The sequence below is a fragment of the Oryzias latipes genome, chromosome 17 (assembly GCF_053564925.1).
Source record: "Oryzias latipes strain Hd-rR chromosome 17, Olatipes_Hd-rR_3.1".
NCBI classification, from domain to species: domain Eukaryota; kingdom Metazoa; phylum Chordata; class Actinopteri; order Beloniformes; family Adrianichthyidae; genus Oryzias; species Oryzias latipes.
The window spans coordinates 21,852,353-21,874,585 of NC_136253.1; the positions used below are offsets into that span (position 1 = coordinate 21,852,353).

Here is a 22,233-nt window from a genome sequence, read left to right on the forward strand (position 1 = left end):
TTCATACCAGGAAACATTAAAAAATATTTTTTTTTCACATAAGGAAATACATTCACATTCAAGGCTAATATCAACCAATATCTGGATAACAGACTCCTGTTAGCTCTGCAACTAAAATGTAATCACAACATTTTCAATAAATTCTCTTGATTCTTATGCTCAGTTCCTGTCAATAATAATTCATTACTGCACCTGATTTTTCTGGATTACACGGCACTAAAACGGTTTATCTCGATAGAAGAAAAAGACAGCACAAGCCTCTTTTCACTGAAGATTGCTGTTATTCATGTCACAGATACAGTCAGATCATAAAACAAGAATAACTCACTGCCGTCATCTTTGCACCATCATACACAACTGACGATCTCTACATTTTACAATAAACTTATCATTCTAGCACTGATTCAGTAACTAATGGCCCCACTCTCCCCTCTGAATCCCCACCCCTCCCACAGTGTGAAAACAGAAACAGTACGTCGCACACCCTTCAGTACACCAATTGGACGATATCGGGTGGGGTCCAGCTCTGCCGAGTATGCCTGTCCAGTTTCACGCAGCGCCAGATGACCAGCTTTGAGGTTTTATGAAAAGTTTATTTATTTTTTTACAGCAAGGGTCCCCTTTTGGTCACATTTAGGAATGTGAATGGAAAGTCATGGCTTTGGATGGAAGAGGAAAACGATGTGTAAGAAAACGCTCAGCATTTGCCACTTTGTCAGGTTTGAGGGGAAGATCAAGGAGAAGAGGGTGAAACTTGATTGGGACGAAAAACAGAAACAAAACCCGTCGGTGCAACTTTTGCTCCTTGAATGACAAAAAAAGAAAATTCTAAATAAAAACAAACACATAAAAGTAAAAAAAAAAAAACAACCTGAAACACATTCATGATTTGTTACAGGATGGTAGAAATAAACAACGGAATATCGTGATTCTTTTCCTGAAGGGGACACAGACGTCTTTGGGAAGTGGGATTCAGTCAGTCCTCTGAGCTCGAGGACGAGTCGGAGTCCTTCTGTGCTATGATGACGTCCTCCAGTAGCGCTTCTTGATCTGAGCTATCATAGTCTCCTTGAGAAAGGCTGTCACCGCCCTCCATTTTAACGTCAAAGTCCGGGCCGCTGAGGAAATTGTGGGATGTCTCCAAGTCCTCCTCGTCCATCATGTAAGCGCCGTCTGACACCAAGGTTTCCTCTTCCACGCCATCCAGGTTGGGGTCTTCGGAGACGGGCTCTGGAGTGTGGTAATGATGATGATGGTGGTGGTGGTGATGGTGATGACGCCGGCTTTTCTTCGGGATCTCCGAATGTTCGGCCAGCAGACGGTGGAAGAAGGACTCTGGCAGATAACCCTGAACAAAAAAAGAATATATATATATATATAAACCATGTCTTTGTATTTCTTTTGTAGTTTTTACCAAATAAGGAAAATCAAAAGGTAAATTAAAAAAAAAAAAAAGCAAATGAAAAATGGACTAAAAAAGCTTCCGTACAGATTTTCTAACTGTCTCAGACCACTCTGGTGAAACAGCAGCGTCAGGATTCTCCTCCAAATACACTCTCAGCTCTTGTAGCATCGGACAGAAAGCCGCCCCCACCTGAACAGTAATGTGTTACCATTAGTGATGGACAACATCACCAACAACAGACAGCTGTACGCAACTATAACCAACCTTCTTTCCGGTCATCATGTTAATGATTTTGATTTTCTCTGTGCCTGTAAGGGCTTTGTCCGCTCGCCGCCTCCTCTTCCTCTTGCTCTTGTTCACAAGAAGCTGATAAGAAACAGAAAGAAACCAAATGAAGACCTCCCAGAGAGCAGCCATTTATATGCAACCACATTTTAATACTTGCAAAAACGTTTCAGCAGAAAACTTGGAACCTTTCTAAGTGATAAATGCTTTAAATAAACCCAGAGCTAGTGTTCAGGTCAGTTTACCTCCAGCATGTCCCCTTCCACCTCATATTCTGGGTTTTCTTTCAACCATGTCGGAGGGTCCCTTCGTCGAGGAGCGCGTTCCAGGGAATTGTGGAGACCATCCATGTCTGACAACTGAAAGAGGAAGGAAGATGTGAAATTAGGAGGCCTAGAATCTGCCATCTCTGCCTCTTAAACACCCACTGTGATGAAAATTGTGTTTTTGGGGTTTTAACATGTTCTTGTGACATTTTTTTGATGATGGAGAACATATATTAAGAAAATTAAGCATTAAATAGTATTTCAGAGTTTAAATTGTTGTGAATCAGGAGCAGACGGTAAAATGTAGTTTGTGAAAAAGCCTATTTGTGACGTAGAAAAAAATAAGTTGGGCGGGCCACAAGCTCCCTGCTCCACTCCGGAAAGAGGAAGGGAAGAAGGGGGGGGTTGCTTTGTGTTAATCGTCCCGCCTACAACTCAGGGGCAAATTTCTGATTAACTACTGCCGCACTGCAGAAACAGAGAAAACGACACAGGTTTTTTGATTTGGGGTAAAAACTAGGGGTTTGGGGGGGGGGGGGGGGATCAATTCAGTGATATATCGCAATATTTCCATTGGTGATACTTCTATTGATATAAAATGCTGTAAAGACGATATTTAATTATTTATGAGTGTCTGATTCTTGTTTTCCACTTAAACCTCCCACCACTAGTTGGCAGCCCCGCACACTGAACCTCTTAGCTGCCCACTGCATAGCAGCATAACCCCTTGTGTTAAATGTTCAGTCGCAGCTGACCCGCAACTATTGATGACGTCATCAAGTGGGAGTAAGAACCAAATTCGAAGACAGACTATTATTCGAGGATAAACGTAGGGGTAGGGATAAGCTGTAGAGGGATTCGGCTTTAGTTTTTACTAGTGATTGGTACCGAACCAAAACTGGGTGCCACGTTGCCTCCAGTATCATATAAAAACGTGGCTTGCGGTGCTTTGTAGCGGGCTCAGATTAGAACAATTGAGACAGTCCAGCTGTGACGTACTTCTTGGTCTTTGCGTTTCTTGCGGCTGCTGCTCTCTCCTCCTGATCCGTTGGGCATCAGGGCCTGTTTGGAGAAGGTCAACTTCAGGCCCTCCTCCTGGCAGGAAAGAAAACGGAGGCCTTAGGTTAAACCATAAACCACAGCTGAGGAAATGTTTCTCTTCTTTATTCAAAGTAAAACAGAAATAGCTCAGAATTTTTGTTATTTTTGTTTTCCTTTGTCATAGTCTGACCTTTAGGAGTTTTACTGTGAACTCGCCATCTTCTCCATCTGGTCCGAGGACACTGGGTGTGCAGGGGGGTTTACGGATCATCCTCGAGAAGGCCAGTTCTTCTCCCGTGACTTCAGAGCTCAGGTTGAGCTGAGCTTCAGGCAGGTATCGCCGACCTGAGGGCCACTGACCACTCAGGACAAGATTGCATAAATTGTCCAGGCGGTTGATCAACACTCGATCCTGAGTAAAAGAAAAACCCGTGAGCGAACGGCTGACAGCAACATGAAGATGGTTCCAGACATGGTCGTCCTCTGTTACCTTGGGCCAGTCAACTCTGATGGGATCTGGTGGAGGAAGGCCATCCTGAGATGGAGTCATTGAGAGCAGACTGTTCTCTTCATCCATGTCTCTCACCTTCATGGCTCCTGAGACAAAAAGGGAAATAAATGAGTCCTGTTTAATGATGCTTCATGTTAAACATGGCCACTCTGTCCAAGAACTAACCTCCTTCCACCTCCTCTTCACTCTCTGCACTGTCATCACTGCTGCCCGATCGGTCCGAGGATGACGAGCCCGAGTCCGAATCAGAATCAGAATCAGACCCCCCCTCACCCTTCCGCCTTTCTCCTCTTTCTCTGCTCCTTTTGAAGCCCCAGCTCTGACCTTGTACTTTGCCGCTGTGGTGGCTCAAAGGTGTAGTCTGCAACTCGGCGCAGGCTTCACCCCCAAGCAAATGAGCGCTGTGATCAGAGCCCTCCTCCTTCAGTCCAGACAAGTCCACCTCAGCTCTGGGTTGAATGAGAGTCATGATAGGTGGTGGGGGAGGTGGAGGAGGAGGCGTAGCCTGCTGGCTCTGAATAAATTCTTCGCGGGCAGAACTAAAAGTGAACTGTGGGTCTGGGAAAATGGACAGCTCTGTGCGGCTGACGCCATGCACCGAAGCCGCAAACATCAGCTGGTGATCGTGTTCCGGTATTTTCCACCACGCCGGGAGCTCAGAGCTGGGTCGTGCCAGACGCAGGCGCTCCTCCAAGCAGGGGTGTGGAAGAACTCGCTCTCGAAGGCGGCGAAGCAGGCTGATGCGGTAGAGAGTACGCGAGGCGCGCTCCTCGGTGATGGGAGCCACCGTCTGCGGGGGCTGTGACTGATCTGAGGAAGATGAGAACAGTCATAAAAAGTCAGTATCAGATGTCGAAGAAACGTGATTTATAACATAGACGACAAAAAACATCCACAAAAACTGCCAGAAAAGAAGTCAAAAGCAACACACGATGATGCATTTTATAGCTACCTTCACCGTGAGCTGGGCGGAGGTGACACACCCTTCTGCACATGGCAACAAAAGAACGGAAGTATCGACTGAGGCTCTCATCAGTCTTTTTGTCCAGACGTGCAAATGTGCGGAAACGGGTCCAGTCAAACTCGGCGTCACTGCTCTCTGGAAGACCTGGCTCCTTTTTGATCTTCTCCACTCCAAAAGTTGAAACCACGCGGTAGAAATCGCACTCCTCTCTGCGCGTCCACCTGAACGTACAACAGGCAAAGTCAGAGGTGAGGAAAGTTCAGTAACTTTACAGGGAAGCAATAATAAGTTTGAGTTTAAAAAAAAAGAAAGAAAGTGACTTCAATTATGCCCCTTAAAGCCAGATCCTCAAAAGGAAAATATACCTTTGCTGTCTTTCTTGTCTCGCAATTTCTTTCAGTTTGCTGGCCTGCTCACAGCGCCGGCGTCTGCGGTCACCTTTAGCCTCTGCCTCCATCTTCAGCTGCTCCTGTCTGTAGCTGCGTTGGTAAGCCGTGATCAGCCGCCTTAACCGTGCCGTCAGTGACGAACTGGAGGGCCAGTCGCAAGCGCCGCTCTGGCTGGGTGCGCTTTCTATGACTGGAGGTCCGATTTTGTCCTCCACAGAAATCTCATCTTCCACGTTCATAGAATCCGCCTGCAGGAAAATGTGAAGAAGACATGTGATCTGTGAAATACTGGTCGGATATTTGCAAAGCAATCCAACATCTTGTTTCAGGCTTTTATATGTTAAAAATAAATCAAAAGTGATTCCATTGAGCCTCAAGAAGTACATATCCGCCCAAACTCACCTCCTCAAAAAGTTCTTTGGTGTGTCTTGATGCGGGCTTGAACTCTGGATCCTCTGAGTATTTGTCAAAGTCGGCTCTGCAAAAAACAAAACACACACCGTCAGCCTGGTTCCTTTTCTCAATACATGAAGTTTTGTTCATTTTTTACACAACTTACAAAATAAATTACTTTATTTATACTAGTAAAATGTCAAATGTATTTTTTTCAACATTTATGTTTAATGCAAAGCAGTTACATGAAGACCCTATTTCCTTCAACTTACAAATGTAGCATTTTTAGAAAATTACCTCTCTTAAAATGAGAATTTTATTACACTAAAAACAACTGAGCAAACAAAACCAACAGTAAAAAATTCATTGAGTATACGACCTGTATGGTAGTTTTGTCGAATAATATTATATTTAAAAAAATTAAGGCCTGGAATTTTGACTAATGCAGAAAAAAAGGACTTCTGAAATATGAATGTTACATTTGACATAGTAGCTCACCAGAATCTGTATGAAAGACCTTTCTGTAAAAGTGTTTAACCGTCTACAAAAAAGAAAAATTAACGCTTTTAGCCTATGTATCTTACTCGTCTCCCATCTCCGTGTCTCCTGTGTGCTGCTCAGCATCAATGGCCTTGTCATCAGGTCGACCAACTCTCTCCACGAAGCAGAGCTGAGGGTCTGCCCGCATGGTGGTGTACATCTCATACCCTGCCAAAAAAATCTCATGTCAAACAGAAGCTAACTGTCTGCTGGAAGTTGTACAACTGAAATATTCCCAACAGAAATCTTGTTATGTTATGCTATAATACATAAAAATCAAACCTACCGTGTTTGAAAACACCAGCAAGCAGTGAGCGGTCAGCATCAGAGTCCCACCATGCAGCAGGAACCTCCTGCTGCTCCATCTCTGGCATCCAGATGTCAACATCCCTGAGAACAAAACAGTCAGCTGCAGAGACCCACAACCACAAGACGCTCCACAGAATTAGGAATTCCCGATACCTGATGTCGGCTCCTTTTAGAACGGCCTCTGCATGCTCGCCGATCACCTCCTGTTTCAGGTAGTACAGCATGCGCACCCTCAGCAACACCCTGAGAGAGAACATGTTTTCATTTTCAACCACAACTCAAATAGCATCTGAAGCTAGAAAAAACATTTGACTGAGTTTCACTGACTTGTTGCATTGGTGCTTGAGGTGCTTGCGATAGCTGTCATCAAGCAGAAGAGTGTCGGGGTTGTACTTGCGGATCCATTCCACTTTCTGGATGTCAAATGTACTCTGGGCCTTTACCCGTTTACCTTTCCGGCCCCTTGGGACGGGGATAGAAAGCCCTACAAGCAAAAATAAAATAAAATAAAAAGTATTTTTTGCAACGCAAGTCACATTTTTTTCACCGTTTGGCCGTGGGTGTGACTTGCATGTCATTTAAATGTGTATCAGTGCATCAGCATTTGCTACTGACAGCAAAGCAGAAGAAGCATCGCTTAGCATCAAGCTACGGTCACACCGCTCTCAGCATTGTACGTTTAAGCGGCCACTTCCAATGAAAAGTCTTTGTGAACGCACATAAAAGCGCGTTTTGGGCTTTCATGTTTGAAACTTTAGTGTTCACAAATAGTTACGCAAGTTTTTGCAGCAGTTTTCAGTCTGTCTGCACAAAAGGCATGGCTGTTGAACGTGCTTTGCAAGGTAAACCAGGTCGAACTCTGACCAATCGGGGACTCGGATTTGGTAGTGAATTATGGATGGCGTTCTCTTTTAAGTAGCAGAAGTGCCAACCGTTTGAAAATTGATCATGGAGGTTAATTTCATAATTGCAGTTTGTGTCCGGCCGGAATTCTAAGGCACCAAGTCTTTTATTTATCGGAACAGAGCTGTAAAAGAAAAAGCCTGGAGCAAGACTCAAAAGATTTGCACCACTCTGACATTTTGCAGCAAGCCTTTTTCAACTGTAGGTGGCGGACATGCGCTAGTAAACAGTAGAAAAAGAAAAAAAACTACTCGTCTTGTGAAAACAACATAGGCTAAATGCACATTAGCGCATACTTGAACACACATTACATGCCAGGTTTGTGTTGCCAGGCTTGGTGGAATTGTTTCAAAGCAACACAGAGTATGAATGAAGAATTCAGTGGATTTAGTTATTTAAAGTGATATAAAGAGTTTAGATGACTTGTTAGCATGTTCTTTATGCTATGGTTATCTGAATAGTGGTTCATTTGTTGCGCCAATATTCTAGATTCCTCCATACTTGTTCCAGAATTTTGTTGAATAAATTTCTCCCAAAACTAAACTTTTTTGGCTGCTGCAACTTATTCTCTGGCGCCACTTGCAGTGCGTAAAAACTGTAATTATTTGGTACTTGGTAGACCTCTTACCAAGTTGTATCCTGGTAAGAGAAAGACGTGGTTACTACATACCAGAATGATTAAGTAGTGTTTGAGGTTCCCGGCCGTTCTCTGGTGGAGTGATGAGCTCCCAGATAAAACTCTTTATGTTCTCATCGCCCCGGTAATGGATGAGACAAAAGACGAGGATGACACGACAGATGGTCTCCACGTCACGTTCACTTAGGCGCCTTTTACATCTGGCGTGCAATAAGATATCTCTCCAACGACCCCACCTAAAGATGATAAGAGAGGAAAATAAAGTGGGTGAACAAACAAAAGATTGGATTCAAAAAGGAAAAGTACACAGAGGAGACCCATCTACATACCCGTAAACAAGAAGGTGTTTCTCCACCCTGAAGCAGTCGGTTCGGCCGTAACCCCCTCCGCTGTGACGGTCAGCGCGGCGAGAGGAACGGGAATGCCTGGAATTAGCAGGTGGATACTCCTCATCACTGTCCAGATCAGACAGGTCTCCACCTTCTCCGCGTAGACTGGAGTACTGACGAGTCTGCTTTCGAATCCTGGGGGTGTCGATTACAAGAGTGTTCTGGGGGAGAGAAGAGGAACACCTTAAAATCCAGCCGTTTACTACAAATCTAATGTAGAACACACAAGGGCTGAAATACAGCAGAAAATGTACCTTCTGATTGATAGAATCCATGTCTATATCAGCTCTCTTGGCCCACTTCTGCCAGAATTCGGGGTCATCCAGGGCGATGTCATTGCGGTTCTCAGAGGCCACAAAGCTGGCCTTTGAGAAGGTGGAGCCCTTGCCCTCACTCTCAATGGTGATGGTGGTGGCTCTTCGCTGAAGTATCTGGTCAATGTCCTCTTCACAAAACCGGCTGCCCTCATCGTTCTCATCCATGATGGCTGCATAAGCTCCCTTCCTCAACAAATCTTCAATCTCCTTTTTGGAAAACTGCTGGATTTGCTAAAGACAAAATCAAAGTTCTTTCTATAAGTAATTCAAGCCAAATTGGAGAAAGAAGCTTTGTGCAAGTTAAAGTTAATAAAGAGTTTTTAAAAATTGGTTTCAGTTACCCCATTGTTGTTACTTTCTTTGTTGCCACTCATGCTTTGCAGGACAGCTCGGTCCAATCCAAGTTTCAGACTGGCTTTATCCAGCATTTCCCTCTCATAAGAATTCCTGGTGATTAGACGGTAGACCTTCACCGCTTTTGACTGACCGATACGATGACATCGTGCTTGAGCCTGCAAAAAAAATTGAAGAAAGCTCAGTTTACGCAAGAGTTTACCAGTTCACACCGAGATGGGATAAAATAAAACAGGGCTTTGTTTGTTTCATTCTTCGTCAGCTGAAAAGACAATTCTAATATACCTGGAGGTCATTTTGAGGGTTCCAGTCAGAATCAAATATGACACAGGTGTCAGCAGCAGTCAGGTTGATGCCGAGCCCGCCAGCCCGGGTACACAGCAGGAAAACGAAGCGGTCCGAGTCAGGCTTACTGAAACGATCAATGGCAGCCTGTCGCAGGTTCCCACGCACTCTGCCATCAATCCGCTCATAAAGGTATCTTTTAACAAAAAAAAAAAACACAAAAAACATATTTCAAGTTGAAACAGAGAAATATTTAACTTTTGTGAATATGCAGGACAATTTATGCTGGAGGTTAACTTGCATGAAGCAAAACATTTGTGGGGGCCCTCAATCCCCAAACTGTTATTAAAAACAGGTCGACCATGTTTGTCTCCTCCCAAAGAAACTTGGTGAATATAGAACAGCTGTCAGTGTTGCTCAACACAATTCACAGCCAAGAAAAGTCAACTCAAAGGCATTATTTTAAAAAATACATATTTTAGAGTAGTTGATAGATAATTTTGTGCCAATTTATTCAACAAATGACTTTAAATAGCACACAAGCCTTAAAGACGTAGTTCGTCAACTAAACCCATAGAGGAAGAAGAAAAAATATATTTTGTATACATTCTGATCATTTTTTTAACCAGCAGCTAATAAAAAAACCAACAACAAATCCTAAGAAAAACAGTGTTCCACCACTAAAACATTTCCCCCTCTTTGGGGTTTCGCCTCTAGAAAACTATCTTACCTCTTGTTGATGAGGTAGTCCTCCAGAATGTCTAAGCAGCGCACCATCTGAGAAAAGATGAGCACTTTGTGGCCTCCAGCCTTGAGCCGAGGCAGCAGCTTGTCCAGTAACACCAGCTTTCCTGCTGACCGAATCAACGCCTGCAAGTGAAAGTCGGGGGCCAGCGGGTCATACACCTCCCTCAGCTCTGCAACAATCTTCTCTTCTGCACCTGAAACAGTTAAACAGCATTAGCACAAAAGAAAATTAAAGATTAAGGCTTTTTTTGTAGCCAAATAAAAGAAGGTATCATCACCTAGATATGTGGGTAAAAACTAAATGGACAATGCAGTAAAGTGGAACAGAGCATGCTTAAAATAAATGGAGACCTAATCCTGAAAATGTGAGATTCATATCAAAGCAAAGAGAAATGACAGAAGAGGTGGATAAAGGGTAGAATGCAGAATGGTACCATTTATGAGGTAGGGGTGGTTGCAGCACTTGCGGAGCTCCATCATGGTGTTGAGCAGGTTGGGGACGTTGCTGTTGCTGTTCGCCCCGAGGCTGAGAAAACTGAAGTTCCTCTCCAGAATGGCACGATAATACTTCTTCTGGACATCAGTCAACTCAACCTGTTTGGAAATGTTTTCATTGCAGTAAAAACCTCAAAGATTCACTTTTCTTTCAAACAGATTTGTGAAACTGCTGAGATTAAAAGGCTATTTTGGGGTTTGTAAAACAGAGAAAAGTGTCATTCACACCCTTTGTCATTCGTTTATACTATTTATAAACCAACTATATTTTCAAGGTTGAAAACTTCCATCTGATGAACTGAAATAAAGGTTTGAGGAATAACCTCTATGATGGTTTCCTGTTTGGGGGCCAAGTTCTTCTCAACATCCTCCTTAAGTCTTCGCAGCATCATTGGTTTTAAGATCGCCTGCAGTTTCTGAACCTAGAGGACCAAACCAAAGTGTTTCCTTTCAAATTTGCAGTGACAAAACCACAACCATAAGTGTTTGGGTCCTGACTCTGAGGAATTCCCCACCTGCTCTTCTGTTTTGAGGTCTCCAAAGTCTCTCAGAAATTCAATTTCAGATGGGAACTGAGCAGGCTCCAAGAAATGGAGCAGACTGAAGAGTTCCTCCACTGTGTTCTGGAGAGGAGTGCCTGTCAACAGCACTTTGTGTTCCTGACAGAAAAACCAAGGACATGGGTGAATATTCATACCGCAACTTTCCTTTTAATCCAATGAAGCAGAGGGAAAGACTCTCTGTTACAATCTGCTCACCAGGTCCAGCATTTTCAAACTGTCCAACAGCTTGCAGTTGCGATTTTTAAGGCGGTGAGCCTCGTCGATGATCACGCAACGCCATGAGATCTCCCTCAGTTCTGGGCAGTCAGACAGCACCATCTCAAACGTTGTGATGAGGGCGTCAAACTTGTACGCCCCTGGAATCAAGTGTCCCTGCACACAGAACCATCCCACTTAGCTAGACACATACTATATAGAGACAGTAGCTGCGTTTACATGGACAAAAGTAATCGGAAAGAATGCCTGATCGGAAGAAAAATGCGTCATGTAAACACGCCGTTCGGAATAGTCTGCCCAGATCAGACTCGTTCGGATCAAAATTTCTTTCCGATTGAGATAGGTGGGCTATGCCGATTGTTGATCCGATTGTTGTGCATGTAAACGGTTCATTCCGATCGTGTGTCACTACTGCTCTGGTTTAACGTCATGCATAGATGATGTTTTGCTCCAGAGAAAGCTTTGGAGCTCAAACAGGACCCATGTGAACGTTCGTTCTAATCGGAAAAAGTTTTTCTGATCCCATGTGCACGGTTGAATTTTAATCCGACCATTGATCCGATCAAGATATTTTGTCCATGTAACCGCGGCTAGTGAAGTAAAAGCAGTTGCAACCAAGAGCTGCACCTTATCGTCTTTACAGTACATCTCGTACTGCTGGATCATCTGCCTGCTGGCCAGGCTGCCGTGGTAGACGATGGCGTTCATTTGGGTCCATGTGCAAAACTCCCTCTCCCAGTTAGTGATTGTGGAGAGAGGAGCGATGACCAGGAAGGGGCCCTGAATCCCCGCAGTGTAGACCTCAGACAGCAGAGCAATGGACTGTATCGTCTTTCCTAAACCCATCTCATCGGCCAGGATACAGTTTTGTCTAAAAACACAAGAAAGAAAGAAAGAATCCTGAATCCTGAGGGGTTTATGGTGTTTCCCAATATTCATCAGTTACAGTTCTGAAAATGAATTATTAAACTTCAAGTGCCAAGAAATTACATAAAAAAACAAGTTGCTGACTTTTAATTAAAAAAAAAAAAGTTCTTTGAATTTTTCAGTTTGTTTTGATAGTAAAAAAAAAAAAGAAATTACTATTCACAAATGCTAATAGTAAATCCCAAATTCATACCTGTTGTACCAGTTGAAAAGAAGCCAGTTGACTCCTTCCAGCTGATACTCTCTCAGTATGTTGCCGTTCTTGTATTCCCGTGTTTCTTCCAGCTTTTTCCATGAACTAGCAGGCGGCCGAGGCTGAGAGGAAACAGGGAAAAATAAATCAATGGAAGATCAAGACATTTTTTAATAAAAATATGAGAAACGATTGATCAAGAACTACTACTGTAGATTGTGCAAAATAATAATTAAATTTAGAAAAAGACATTTTACTAAAATTTTTACTAGAAAATAAACAAAGAGTAAAAGTAGATGCAGACGCTAAAAAAAACATGATAATTAATGAAAAGATGAAATAAAAAGCTTACAGTTCTTTTCAGACAAGGTTGTCTGTTATGGATTCTGCTGAATTCTTTAACTTTTCCTTCATCGACATCCTCTTTGAGCTCCCAGGTAGCATCTTCATATGGCAGAGAGCACCACTTGACCAAGTAGTAGATGACAGGCTATAAGATATCAGAAGAGGTGGTATAAAAAAAAAGTCATTCTTAACATTCAGCCAAAGACACTTCAAAACAAAAACAACAAAAAAATAAAACAAACATTTCTGACCTCGCCGTTGTCTTTATCCACGCTGTGAGAAACGTCTAAGATCCTATCCACCTCCACATAGTCGGGATTGAAAGGCTCCTCATCCTAAAGTGAAAGTGCTAGAGTTCAACCAAAAAAAAACAATCATCCAAACAAAAAGAGAGAATTCTGAATCTACCTCCTGGAAGAAGTGCCTCATCTGTGCATGTTTGGCCTTGAATCTCTTGATCTTTTGATGGATCCTCTTGTCTTTCTCCAGTTGCTCCAAAGTGGCCCATTCACAGTGCAAGTACGAGCTAAAGACAAAATAACACAGGTGCGTCCATTTTTTCTCATCAAGTTATAAGATGTTTAAGTAAAAAAAAAAATACTAAAAACTTACTAATTCTTGTATTTTACAAAGAACTCCTCAGCATTAGTATACTGGCCTGGAACCACCTTAAAGACAGGAAGATATAACTCATGATTCATGAACTTTAAAGGTAACAAAGAAGAAAAAAAAAATAGGCACCTCTTTTTTGGTTATCCTCATAGATAGAACTTTGTCTACAATGGCAGCATCTTCCTCACTAGGATTTTCCTAAAAGCACAACAACAATTTCAAAAAGCAGCTTCGACACAACCGTAAAAGAAGTTCAGCTTTAAATGATACAAACCATCAGCCTGACTGTTTCTTCTCAAGGCAAAACCTACCAGTCTGACACTCACCACAAAGAACTGCATGCTCGGCTGTCCGTCAACATCAAGCTCTACTTCTGGTTTCAGCTGCGCCACCGTCCCTCCACTGATGGACGCCACAGCCGCTGCCGTCGTTATCACGTCCACATCTTCTTGTTCATCTTCATCATCTGTTATTTTGATGTCCAGGTCCTCTGTGTACTTTTTCCTTTTCACCACGCGATTGGAACGCCTCTTCTGGTCAGACAAGAGGAGTGCAGATCAAAGGTCTGGTTATTTTAATATTCAAATAACATTTAGACTTATTTGACCGACTATATCAGCTTTTGATTTGAGTTAAAGAAACACATGAGAAGCTCGTCCACTGAGGGGCTCACTGCTGGGGTGCTCATACCATGATCATGTCGTCGTCCAGGGCGACAGGCGATGGAGGGCTCAACTCCCCATCAGAATGGTCAGATGAAGCATTTCTCTTCCTTTTCTTTGCTCCCACAAGAGTAATAGTGCTGCAAAGATGGAGAGGAAGGTCAGACAGAAGAAGAAACCAGGACAAAAAGTATAAATGTTATGCAAAACTTCTAAAAACTTAAAAGCTCTTTAATCTATCCTATTATAAAAGAGAAACTTACTTTGTTTTAGCTTTGCTTTTACTCTTGTTTCCAACTCCTGGCAGAACTGCGCCTCCAGCTATAGAAATTGTTCCTCCTACCATCTTCACTTTCCCCTTTTTGTCACCCCCGGCTGGAGTTTTGAATCCCGGTCCACCAGACAGTGGGCTTTTCTTCTTGCTTCCTCCACCACTGCTTTTCTTTTTCGTGGACACCACAGTGATAGTACCTCCGATTTCCGGGGAGGACTGCGTGTTTGGAAGCTCGTCTTGGTTTAAGACGCGGGGGAGGTTCTTCTCGCCCCGTGCTTTGGCCCGGGCGATTGCTTCGGCCACGATGCGGTTCGCTTTCTCCTGTTTGCAGAGAATCTCCACGCGTCGCACGGACGCGGGCTCCCCTGGGGCCTTGGAGATCCGGATGGCCTGGGATGGAGTGCTGGTTGTGCTTGAGGTGGCGGTTGACGAAGCATTGATGACCTTCACCACAGAGACAGTGCCACCAGCAGACGAGGCTGAGCTTGTCTACATCAAAACACCTCTGTTTTAGATTTTCCTGTCTTTTAAACATTCAGTTTTGTTGAACAAATCTGGAGGCTCACCTGTGGCTGTAGAAGCATCTTGAGCGGCACTGCAACTCTTTGACCTCCTTGACCCTGGGATATCTGCAAAACCTGAGGACCGCCCGCATTTCCAGCTCCTGACACTAGTTGATACTGTTGGTATAAAGACATAAGGATGAAGAAACCGTGCAATTTAAAAGGAAAAAGCTAAATTGTGTGAACGGTATTTGACATATACAGGAATTCAGATGTATCTTTAGGGCGCATGTTCGAACTCGTCTTAAAGCACAGAGGAAACATCTTGAATCTAAAAACTCGTTTCCACTGAGTGGTACGGTCCAGTCTAGTCCGGTTAGAATGGTCAGGCAATTCAGGTGAGCATTTACCGTCAAACTTGGACTGTCACGGCGCATGGGGGGGTGAAGCTAACAACAACAACAACGAAGGTCATCCAGCAGTTTTTTTTTTTTTTTTGGTTTGGCTTTTGGTACTTTGTGTGTATAGAGCACTTAATGTTGTTTTAGAGAAGATTACGGGCAGCAAAGAGGAATACAAACGATTACTTGGCGCTGTATTTGGCGTATACTAGGCCTGCACAATATACCGCAAATTTATCGTTATCGCAATTTCAAGCTGTGCAATATGCATATCGCAAAAGACAGCAAATTTGCAATAAATGGTTACCTTAGATGTGGCCAAACAATCTTATGGCAGCTTGAAGTGTTTAATGGATTGAAAGAATCCCTTTCTGCATTTGACCAATCAGATGGACCCCTTCACGCTGTTAACTAATCGGATGGCGCCCTATTATGTTGTATGTTCGCCTCCTATGTCAACAAGGGTCATTTCTAGTATAATTTTTAAGCTGTTGTAATGGAATGGGAATAATATTTTTGGTTGTTTTGCTAATAGTTTATATACCGCAAATTATATCGTAATCGCAATATTAATTACTAATATCGCATATCGTGCAGCCCTAGCGTATACTTATATATATAGCGCTTTCTACCTTCTTACGAAGGCCCAACGCGTTTACAGTCACAGTCCCATTCACCCATGCACACACACATTCACACAGACATTCACACACTGATGGCGGCTCTGCTGCCGAACACTGGCGCCAACCTCCCACCAGAGGCAAGGTGGGGGTTCAGTGTCTTACCCAAGGTCACTTCGACACATGGGCGTGCAAGGCGGGAATCGAACCTGCAATCTTACGATCATGGATCGACCGCCCTACCGCTGCACCACGGCCGCCCACTTTGTTCGTAATGACCTTCAGCCAATCAACAGGTTTCAACAGTAGCATGATTAAATCAAACCGTTCTATTTTTCTATAGACCTACATCCAACGGAGGCCTAAAAATAGTCCGGTTCGGTCCGGTTTAATTGAACCATTTTATAATGAAAACCCTCAAAATACAGCACCGGACCGGACCGGACCCCTCAGTGGAGCTTTATGTGGACAAAAAAAAACATGCATAAAGAACCAATGCAATAAATAAGAAAACTGAAACAACTGCAACAACAAATGCAAAAAAAAAAAAAAGTTGTAGAGTTGACTTCATAGATGATTCAACAACAAAGCAAGGGTTTTCCAAAACAAACTTATAGACAAATTGTGTTTATTGTCATGTATTTGCACTAAAATTACCAAGCACATTTGTTATGAGTAAATCAAGTATTTATCCCCTTATTTGATGAGAAATCTGCTATGGAACTTAAGATGAGATTTAGTAAGTATGCGTTAGAAAACAGTTGCATGATTTCCCGCTAAAAAGTTCAAGCATATTATTACAATAAAGCACTTTTCTTTAAGCGTCTTATTTTCTCCAATGTTGTGATAAACATGACAGTCTGTCAGTGACTCACATCCTGCCTTATCAGCCTTTAGAGGAAAAGTTTGTGCTGAAGAAGTTAAAAGTCTGCAGACGTGACCAGTTTTAAATATCAGACAGACATGAGCCAAACACCGATCTCTAAAATGTCATCTATTCCGCAACCCAAATTAAAAAGCCGTCCTTCAAATGTGATGTGCAGGACTACCAAAAGGATCTTTTCAGCTCTGTACTTCTTTGATCTTTGTCGTAAGATGAGCTTGCCAATCACTCCAGAACAGGGCTGTCGAACCTGCAGTTCTGAAAGCGTCATGTTCCACCTCTCTTCTAACTATTCCTGCTTTTCCTGCTTCTTACCGGCAGAACACACCTGATCCAGGTGAGTGGCAAAAAGTAAGGCAAGGATTCTGGGAGGGGAAAAGCGCTCCAGGACTTCAGTTTGCAATCCCAGCTTTGGAGAATCCGACCTTCACATAGAGTTTTGCAACACTGACTGCCCTTGAGCCAATTAGAAGAGAATCTTGCAGAACCATCAAGGGAATCTTCATTATTGAGGCTGAAATATCTCAGGCACATGAAAATGGGCTCTAAGAGCTTATACAGAACTCACTTTGCACGTCTCAGACAAACACTGTAGTCTGACGAAAATCAACAAAAAGATCTAACAGATCAGTCTGAATAGAAACAGGGACTCAGTTTCAACCTCTTCTGCATTATGTGTATCCATTTGTGCTGTTAAAGATCTGGATTGGGACAACCCTTCAAAAACCCTCAATGTTTTCATTTGGTTTTATGCAAACAAATGCAAATTACAAAAATCTTCCCAGATCGTTTTACATTAAAATGCGCAAATTCTCTATTTTCTTTTTTTGGGCTAATTGAACCCTGTTTATGTCAGACAATATGTTCATGGACCAGCCTATACCAGGCTGAAGTGGGTGCCCGATTATTTTTTAGCTTCCAGGTTCCTTTAACTTTTAATATTCATCTTCATCCTCTGTAAAATACCTGGAGCTGGTTTAAACTTTATTTTTAAACTAGATTTTTGTGCAGGAACTATTAAAATGTCGTATAGATATTCTCTTAACCGATAGTGGTCAAAGTGGATTAAAAAAAAAATAGACACCATCTTCACAGACTTTGCGGTGGTATAATGCAAAAAAAAAAGGTAAATAAAACTGGTATTTTCTTAAGATAATAATACATTTATTATTTATTTGCAGCATCCTTGTAACATTAATCTTGTTTGAAGTTAAAGGCTCGTCTTCTGTTTCGTGGACGTTTCATTTAAGCGGTCGGCGCAGCCTCTTATGGAAAGTAGCGGATGTATTTTCAACACGTGACTGAGTCGGATGTGGTCGGGAGAATCCAGGAGATTTCCAAAATAAAACTTCAGATTGTAAACGAAACGGAAAAAATATACCGGTAGGTGATGCGTGGGTTTTTTTTTTTTGACTGCAGCCCAGTACCAACTGTCCCATGGACTGGTACTGGTCTATGGCCTGGGGGTTGGAGACCACTAGGTTAAAGGAACTGCTTTGTTTTTTTTAATCTAAGATGGGTATTAAAATAATGAACATAAAATAAAACCGAAAACACGTGAAATAATGTCAGGGCTTTAGACTCACTGTTTGCACTAGCTGCTCCGGTGTGCCTCACTTTAATTTCTTTGACGCAGCAACACAAAACTTGGGTTGTGCTAAATTTTTTAATTGTTTTACACACATTTGCAGCAGCTTTAAAGGCTCACATTTTGACCCTTGGCTACTTAACTTTGCTGCCACCTGCTGATCTCTGGCTGAGCATTAATTGCATCATGATGATTTTTCTTTTTTAATAAATATATAGTCTTTTAGTGTTTCAACACCAAATGCATGAAACACAGTGGCAAATACACTGTTGTCAGGATCCGTCTTCCCACAGTGTTTATGATAAATGCAGTGCATTATTTCCTGTTTCTAAGCAGGAAAATTGGTCTAGCCATTTTGCTGGACATGTAAACACAGAGGAGAATTTTGGATTTACATCCTCAAAACCTCTATGGCTGTATAGGGTTTGCTATAATTTCAGGAGAAAGTTAGATTTTGGTTTCATTATCAGCCTCAAAATGAGTTTTTTTCTTCTTCTTTGAAGTCTGAATCTGTCCCCCCTTCCTGCATTGCAATTTGCATTAAAACAGTTGTTAATTATTTTTAATGGAAGTAAAATGAAGCAAATACATCCTTATATTTTAAAACTACATTATCCAGACCCTCAAACTGCATTCTCAGCAGCTTCATTCTTTTCTCTCTTTTTGTGCTGTGAAAAACACAAATGTCACCAAATGTAATGTTACTGCATAATGCACTGGTTCTTCTATTATTAAAAGCTTCTTATCTCTCTCACCTGCAAAAAGCTAAAGAATATCCAGTTCAGGGGAAAAAAATTGGTTTGGTTCTGATAATATTTTAATGCATAAATGAAACAATCACGTTTGCATGACAAAAGGGTAATTTTGTCCTCTCATCAAATGAAGCAAACAGCCGTCTCCTGCTCGCGAAGCGACTTGTGTGTGTGTGTGTGTGTGTGTGTGTGTGTGTGTGTGTGGGTGTGTGTGTGTGTGCGTGTGTGCGTGTGTGCGTGTGTGCGTGTGTGGAACCACCGGCGGCGACGTGTGGGATCGGTGTTCTGTGCTGTTCCACCTACGTTTAGGATCTTGCAATAGCCACTAATTCTGCAGGACAAAGTGTTTCACAACAATTAGCAAGTTGGAAAAAAAAAATAGCTGCTTCTGGACTGAGCTGTGCAGCTTTCATGGACCTGATCTGTCTGATTAGAATGATTGTTTATCAAATCGCCACGGCTATGAGTCCACGCCATCACAGAACTAGAGTATAATTGTGTTGAGAGGGTCTGAGTACCAGTATTTGTAGTTTTCATATGGACTGAACCTGAAAATTCTTAACACTAATTCACTTTCTGAGGCTACATCCACCGTTTCCCGGACGCAGCTAGCAACTCAAATCCCTCCAAATGCACCGTTTGCAAATAAAGCTTGTACGTACGGCCAATAAGACTTGGGTTCGCACTTTTTACTATCAGATTGGCTTAGCCCACAAAAATGGGTTTAATGCGCGTCTGCTGTTAAAACACAGAAACTTTCAGTCGCGCCGTACATGACCTTCTTCGGGGAATCCGGTGACATTAAAGAAATTCTAGAAAAGTAGACTTGTAGAAGGAAGATATAAAAGGAAGATATAAAAGATTCAAATAGATCAGACTCTCTGGAGCCCATCTCTCACCTTCACTCCCCCCTGTTGGTTGGGCTGCTGCTGTACTTGCAGTTGAAGCGTGAGGACTTTGGGCTGTCCCCCTGCCTGGCCGGCAGCTCGAGCCTGGGTCAGGGCTGCGAGTTGGCTTCCTTGGAGCACAAGTTTTCCACCGGGGAGCTGACCCAGCACAAGTCGAGCGGGGGCTTGCTGCTGCTGTTGGCCAGCTGCAGTCGCCTGGACCTGCGTGACTTGCTGCTGACCCATAGGAGTGGCGGACATAGTCTGGGACGGTTGTTGGAGGACCAAGGTGATCCGCTTTGCTTCACCACCCTGCAATGGGACCCAGATTGAAATTTATAACTTAGAAGACAAGGCTGCCTTCCACACAAAATGCCTAAAGATCATGTATTATGATACTGAACTACAATAAACTTTGTCTTTTACCTTCACAGGTAGAGGGGGGGCTTACCGGAGTTTGTGCCTGTAAAGGTTGCTGGAGCTGGACCTGACCCTGTGCCTGGACCTGGATCTGGGCAGCCTGACTTTGGGGTTGGACTTGGATCTGAGCTGCCTGGACCTGGGGTTGCACTTGAACTGTAGTCTGACCTTGAGCCACCTGTGCTTGTGCAGCAATCTGCACCTGTACAGGCTGGCCTTGTGTCTGCTGTACCTGCTGAGGCATGGATGTGAGCAACACTTGTTTCACTGGCCCATTGGGAGACTGCAGAAGCCTCTGCACTCCTGCAGCACTCACCTTGACTTGGGCTTGTCCCGGACTGGCCTGATTCAAGATTGTGCCCCCCTGCAATATAGACATCCCAGGTTTTAGCGGAGTGCCAGACAAAACACGTATGACCTTTCCGCTGGTCTGGGCTGTGGTTCCCGATACAGTTTGCAACACCTGGGCTTGACCTTGAGGGCCTTTGAGGATGACAATCTTCCCAGCACCTTGTTGTGTTATAGCCGCTAACTGCTGGGGAGTGAGCTGGTGCGCTATCTGTGTGAGCTGCTGCGTGGTGGCAGAGGTAGCCGAAGGGCTGGAAACAGTCAGAGGTGAACCCAGAAGGACAGTGCCACTGCTGGGTCTGCTGCTGTTGCTGGTAATAGGCATGGGGGCCTGGGCTTGTACCTGAGGTACAGCATCAACGGTGGCAGGAGTCATGGTGGGAACTGCAGCGACAGAAACAGTCTGAGCAACCGGCACTGGTTGTGCAGAAACTTGCACGGAGGCAGGGTCAAGGAAGGCAGAAGCTGCTACAGGAACGCCAAGGCTGGAGGTAACCGCAAGGTCAGGGGTGGGCTCTGCATCCATCGGTGGATCCACCTGGCCCAAAGCCAGCTTTAAAGCTTCTTCCACCGGGTCCGAAGAACCCTGGGAAAAAGTGTCATCTGGCAGGCCATCCAGGTTGAACAGGGGCGTGTCCTCCAAGAGGTCCATAATGGGATCTGCCATTTTGCCCACTCCACAGAGGGAGATGGGCAAAGCGTGACAAAAAACTCAAGCGATGGAAGTTCTGTGGTTGGTTTCCAATTCTTCTTAACTTTTAGGTGAGCAACTGGGGGGGAGAAATAAAAGCACAAGGAGATCAGTGGATTTTTCAAATTGTGGCAAGAAGCTTTAAAAGTTAAAACGTCAAATAAAAAAATTCCCATGATGATCAAAAAAAGTCATCATGGATTATTTTTAACTTAAAGCCAGAATCATAGCACAAGTGAAACTATTTTATTCAAAATTGCATGTACTTGCATCAACAACCATCCTATTTCATATGTGATTATGCATGTGGGATAAATGCTGCAATAAACTGAGATTAGGATTAAAGTTTTTTTGTATTTTTAAAAAGCACATTAGATTATAAAGAAATAGTTTAGAAACTCGATTTTAAAAAAAAATATTGGCTACTATTATTACAATGTGAAACTACAGGTTTTGAAAAGTATGGATAAAAATCTGCAGCCCTGAATGAACTATTAAACAGCGTCAGAGGGAACTTGGTAAAATAAAACCGTTTGGAGTGAAGTGAGACACGGTGGGGTACTGATGCTGGACAGCTACGATGCTCTCCTCTCTGGTCTTTTCTTTACAAAACCCGTCGGTTAGCATTAGCTTCTACCACGACCAAACAGTGCTCTGTACAAAAGCGTATTAAGAAGCACAGGGTGGGATGCTATATCCACTAAGAAATGACTCTTATGGTGCATCTGTGGTCGTTGGTTTCTTCCTCTGTCATTTACAACCATCCATTCAGTCTACCGGACTCCTTCAATCTCATCAACAAACCGGACCAAACCAAAGCAACGTGCCACAATAACCATCGCCCGTCAACGTTCAGACACAGGTTAGGCCGCAATACTGTTTCGAATGCTCCGAGTCTGATTTTCGACAAAAAATCCTGTAAATAACCCTAGTAACTAACGCCCCAACTCTCGCAGTAATAATTTCAGGCTGCTAAATTTACCTTTGCATCGACACACATGGCTTTCTCCGTCTCACAACACTGTACGATTACAGGAAACGGCCAGCGAAGAGCAGGAACTAACTTCTTGCCAGAGAGAGCGTAGAAAGCGGACCCTCTCGATCGGCCATTGGTCGAT

The 22,233-nt window shown here is 43.3% G+C and overlaps 1 protein-coding gene across 5 annotated transcripts; it reads right to left on the reverse strand.

Moving 5' to 3' along the window:
- Positions 1-261: 261 nt before the first annotated feature.
- Positions 262-22,233, reverse strand: chd8 (chromodomain helicase DNA binding protein 8). 5 transcript variants are annotated; one of them, XM_078935498.1, is made up of 40 exons: positions 22,098-22,233; positions 20,393-21,194; positions 20,108-20,308; positions 19,669-19,968; positions 14,589-14,702; positions 14,012-14,511; positions 13,777-13,888; positions 13,413-13,616; positions 13,216-13,284; positions 13,087-13,142; positions 12,883-13,000; positions 12,726-12,809; positions 12,482-12,619; positions 12,130-12,251; positions 11,637-11,880; positions 10,989-11,165; positions 10,746-10,889; positions 10,554-10,652; positions 10,170-10,329; positions 9,719-9,929; positions 8,989-9,184; positions 8,691-8,861; positions 8,287-8,580; positions 7,973-8,193; positions 7,677-7,879; positions 6,431-6,587; positions 6,257-6,346; positions 6,081-6,184; positions 5,839-5,962; positions 5,264-5,339; positions 4,838-5,109; positions 4,461-4,693; positions 3,674-4,318; positions 3,488-3,594; positions 3,188-3,409; positions 2,956-3,051; positions 1,936-2,049; positions 1,670-1,771; positions 1,490-1,594; positions 262-1,348 (listed from the first exon to the last, which is right to left on the reverse strand). In XM_078935498.1, the coding sequence occupies exons 2-40, from the start codon at positions 21,089-21,091 to the stop codon at positions 977-979; spliced, it is 7,656 nt and encodes a 2,551-aa protein (XP_078791624.1). In that variant the 5' UTR covers positions 21,092-21,194; positions 22,098-22,233; the 3' UTR covers positions 262-976. The 5 variants fall into 5 exon arrangements, with proteins under 5 accessions (XP_078791624.1, XP_011484859.1, XP_020566596.1 ...); XM_011486557.4 differs by having other exon boundaries at positions 13,413-13,619; XM_020710937.3 differs by having other exon boundaries at positions 13,413-13,619; positions 20,108-20,311.

Coding starts and splice junctions, on each gene's coding strand:
- chd8 (XM_011486553.4), bottom strand. CDS start 21,091: ATGGCAGATCCCATTATGGACCTCTTGGAGGACACGCCCCTGTTCAAC. Junction 9,185..9,718: donor GACTACCTCATCAACAAGAG/GTAAGATAGTTT, acceptor TTTTGTTAAAAG/ATACCTTTATGAGCGGATTG. Junction 1,595..1,669: donor ACATGATGACCGGAAAGAAG/GTTGGTTATAGT, acceptor ATTACTGTTCAG/GTGGGGGCGGCTTTCTGTCC.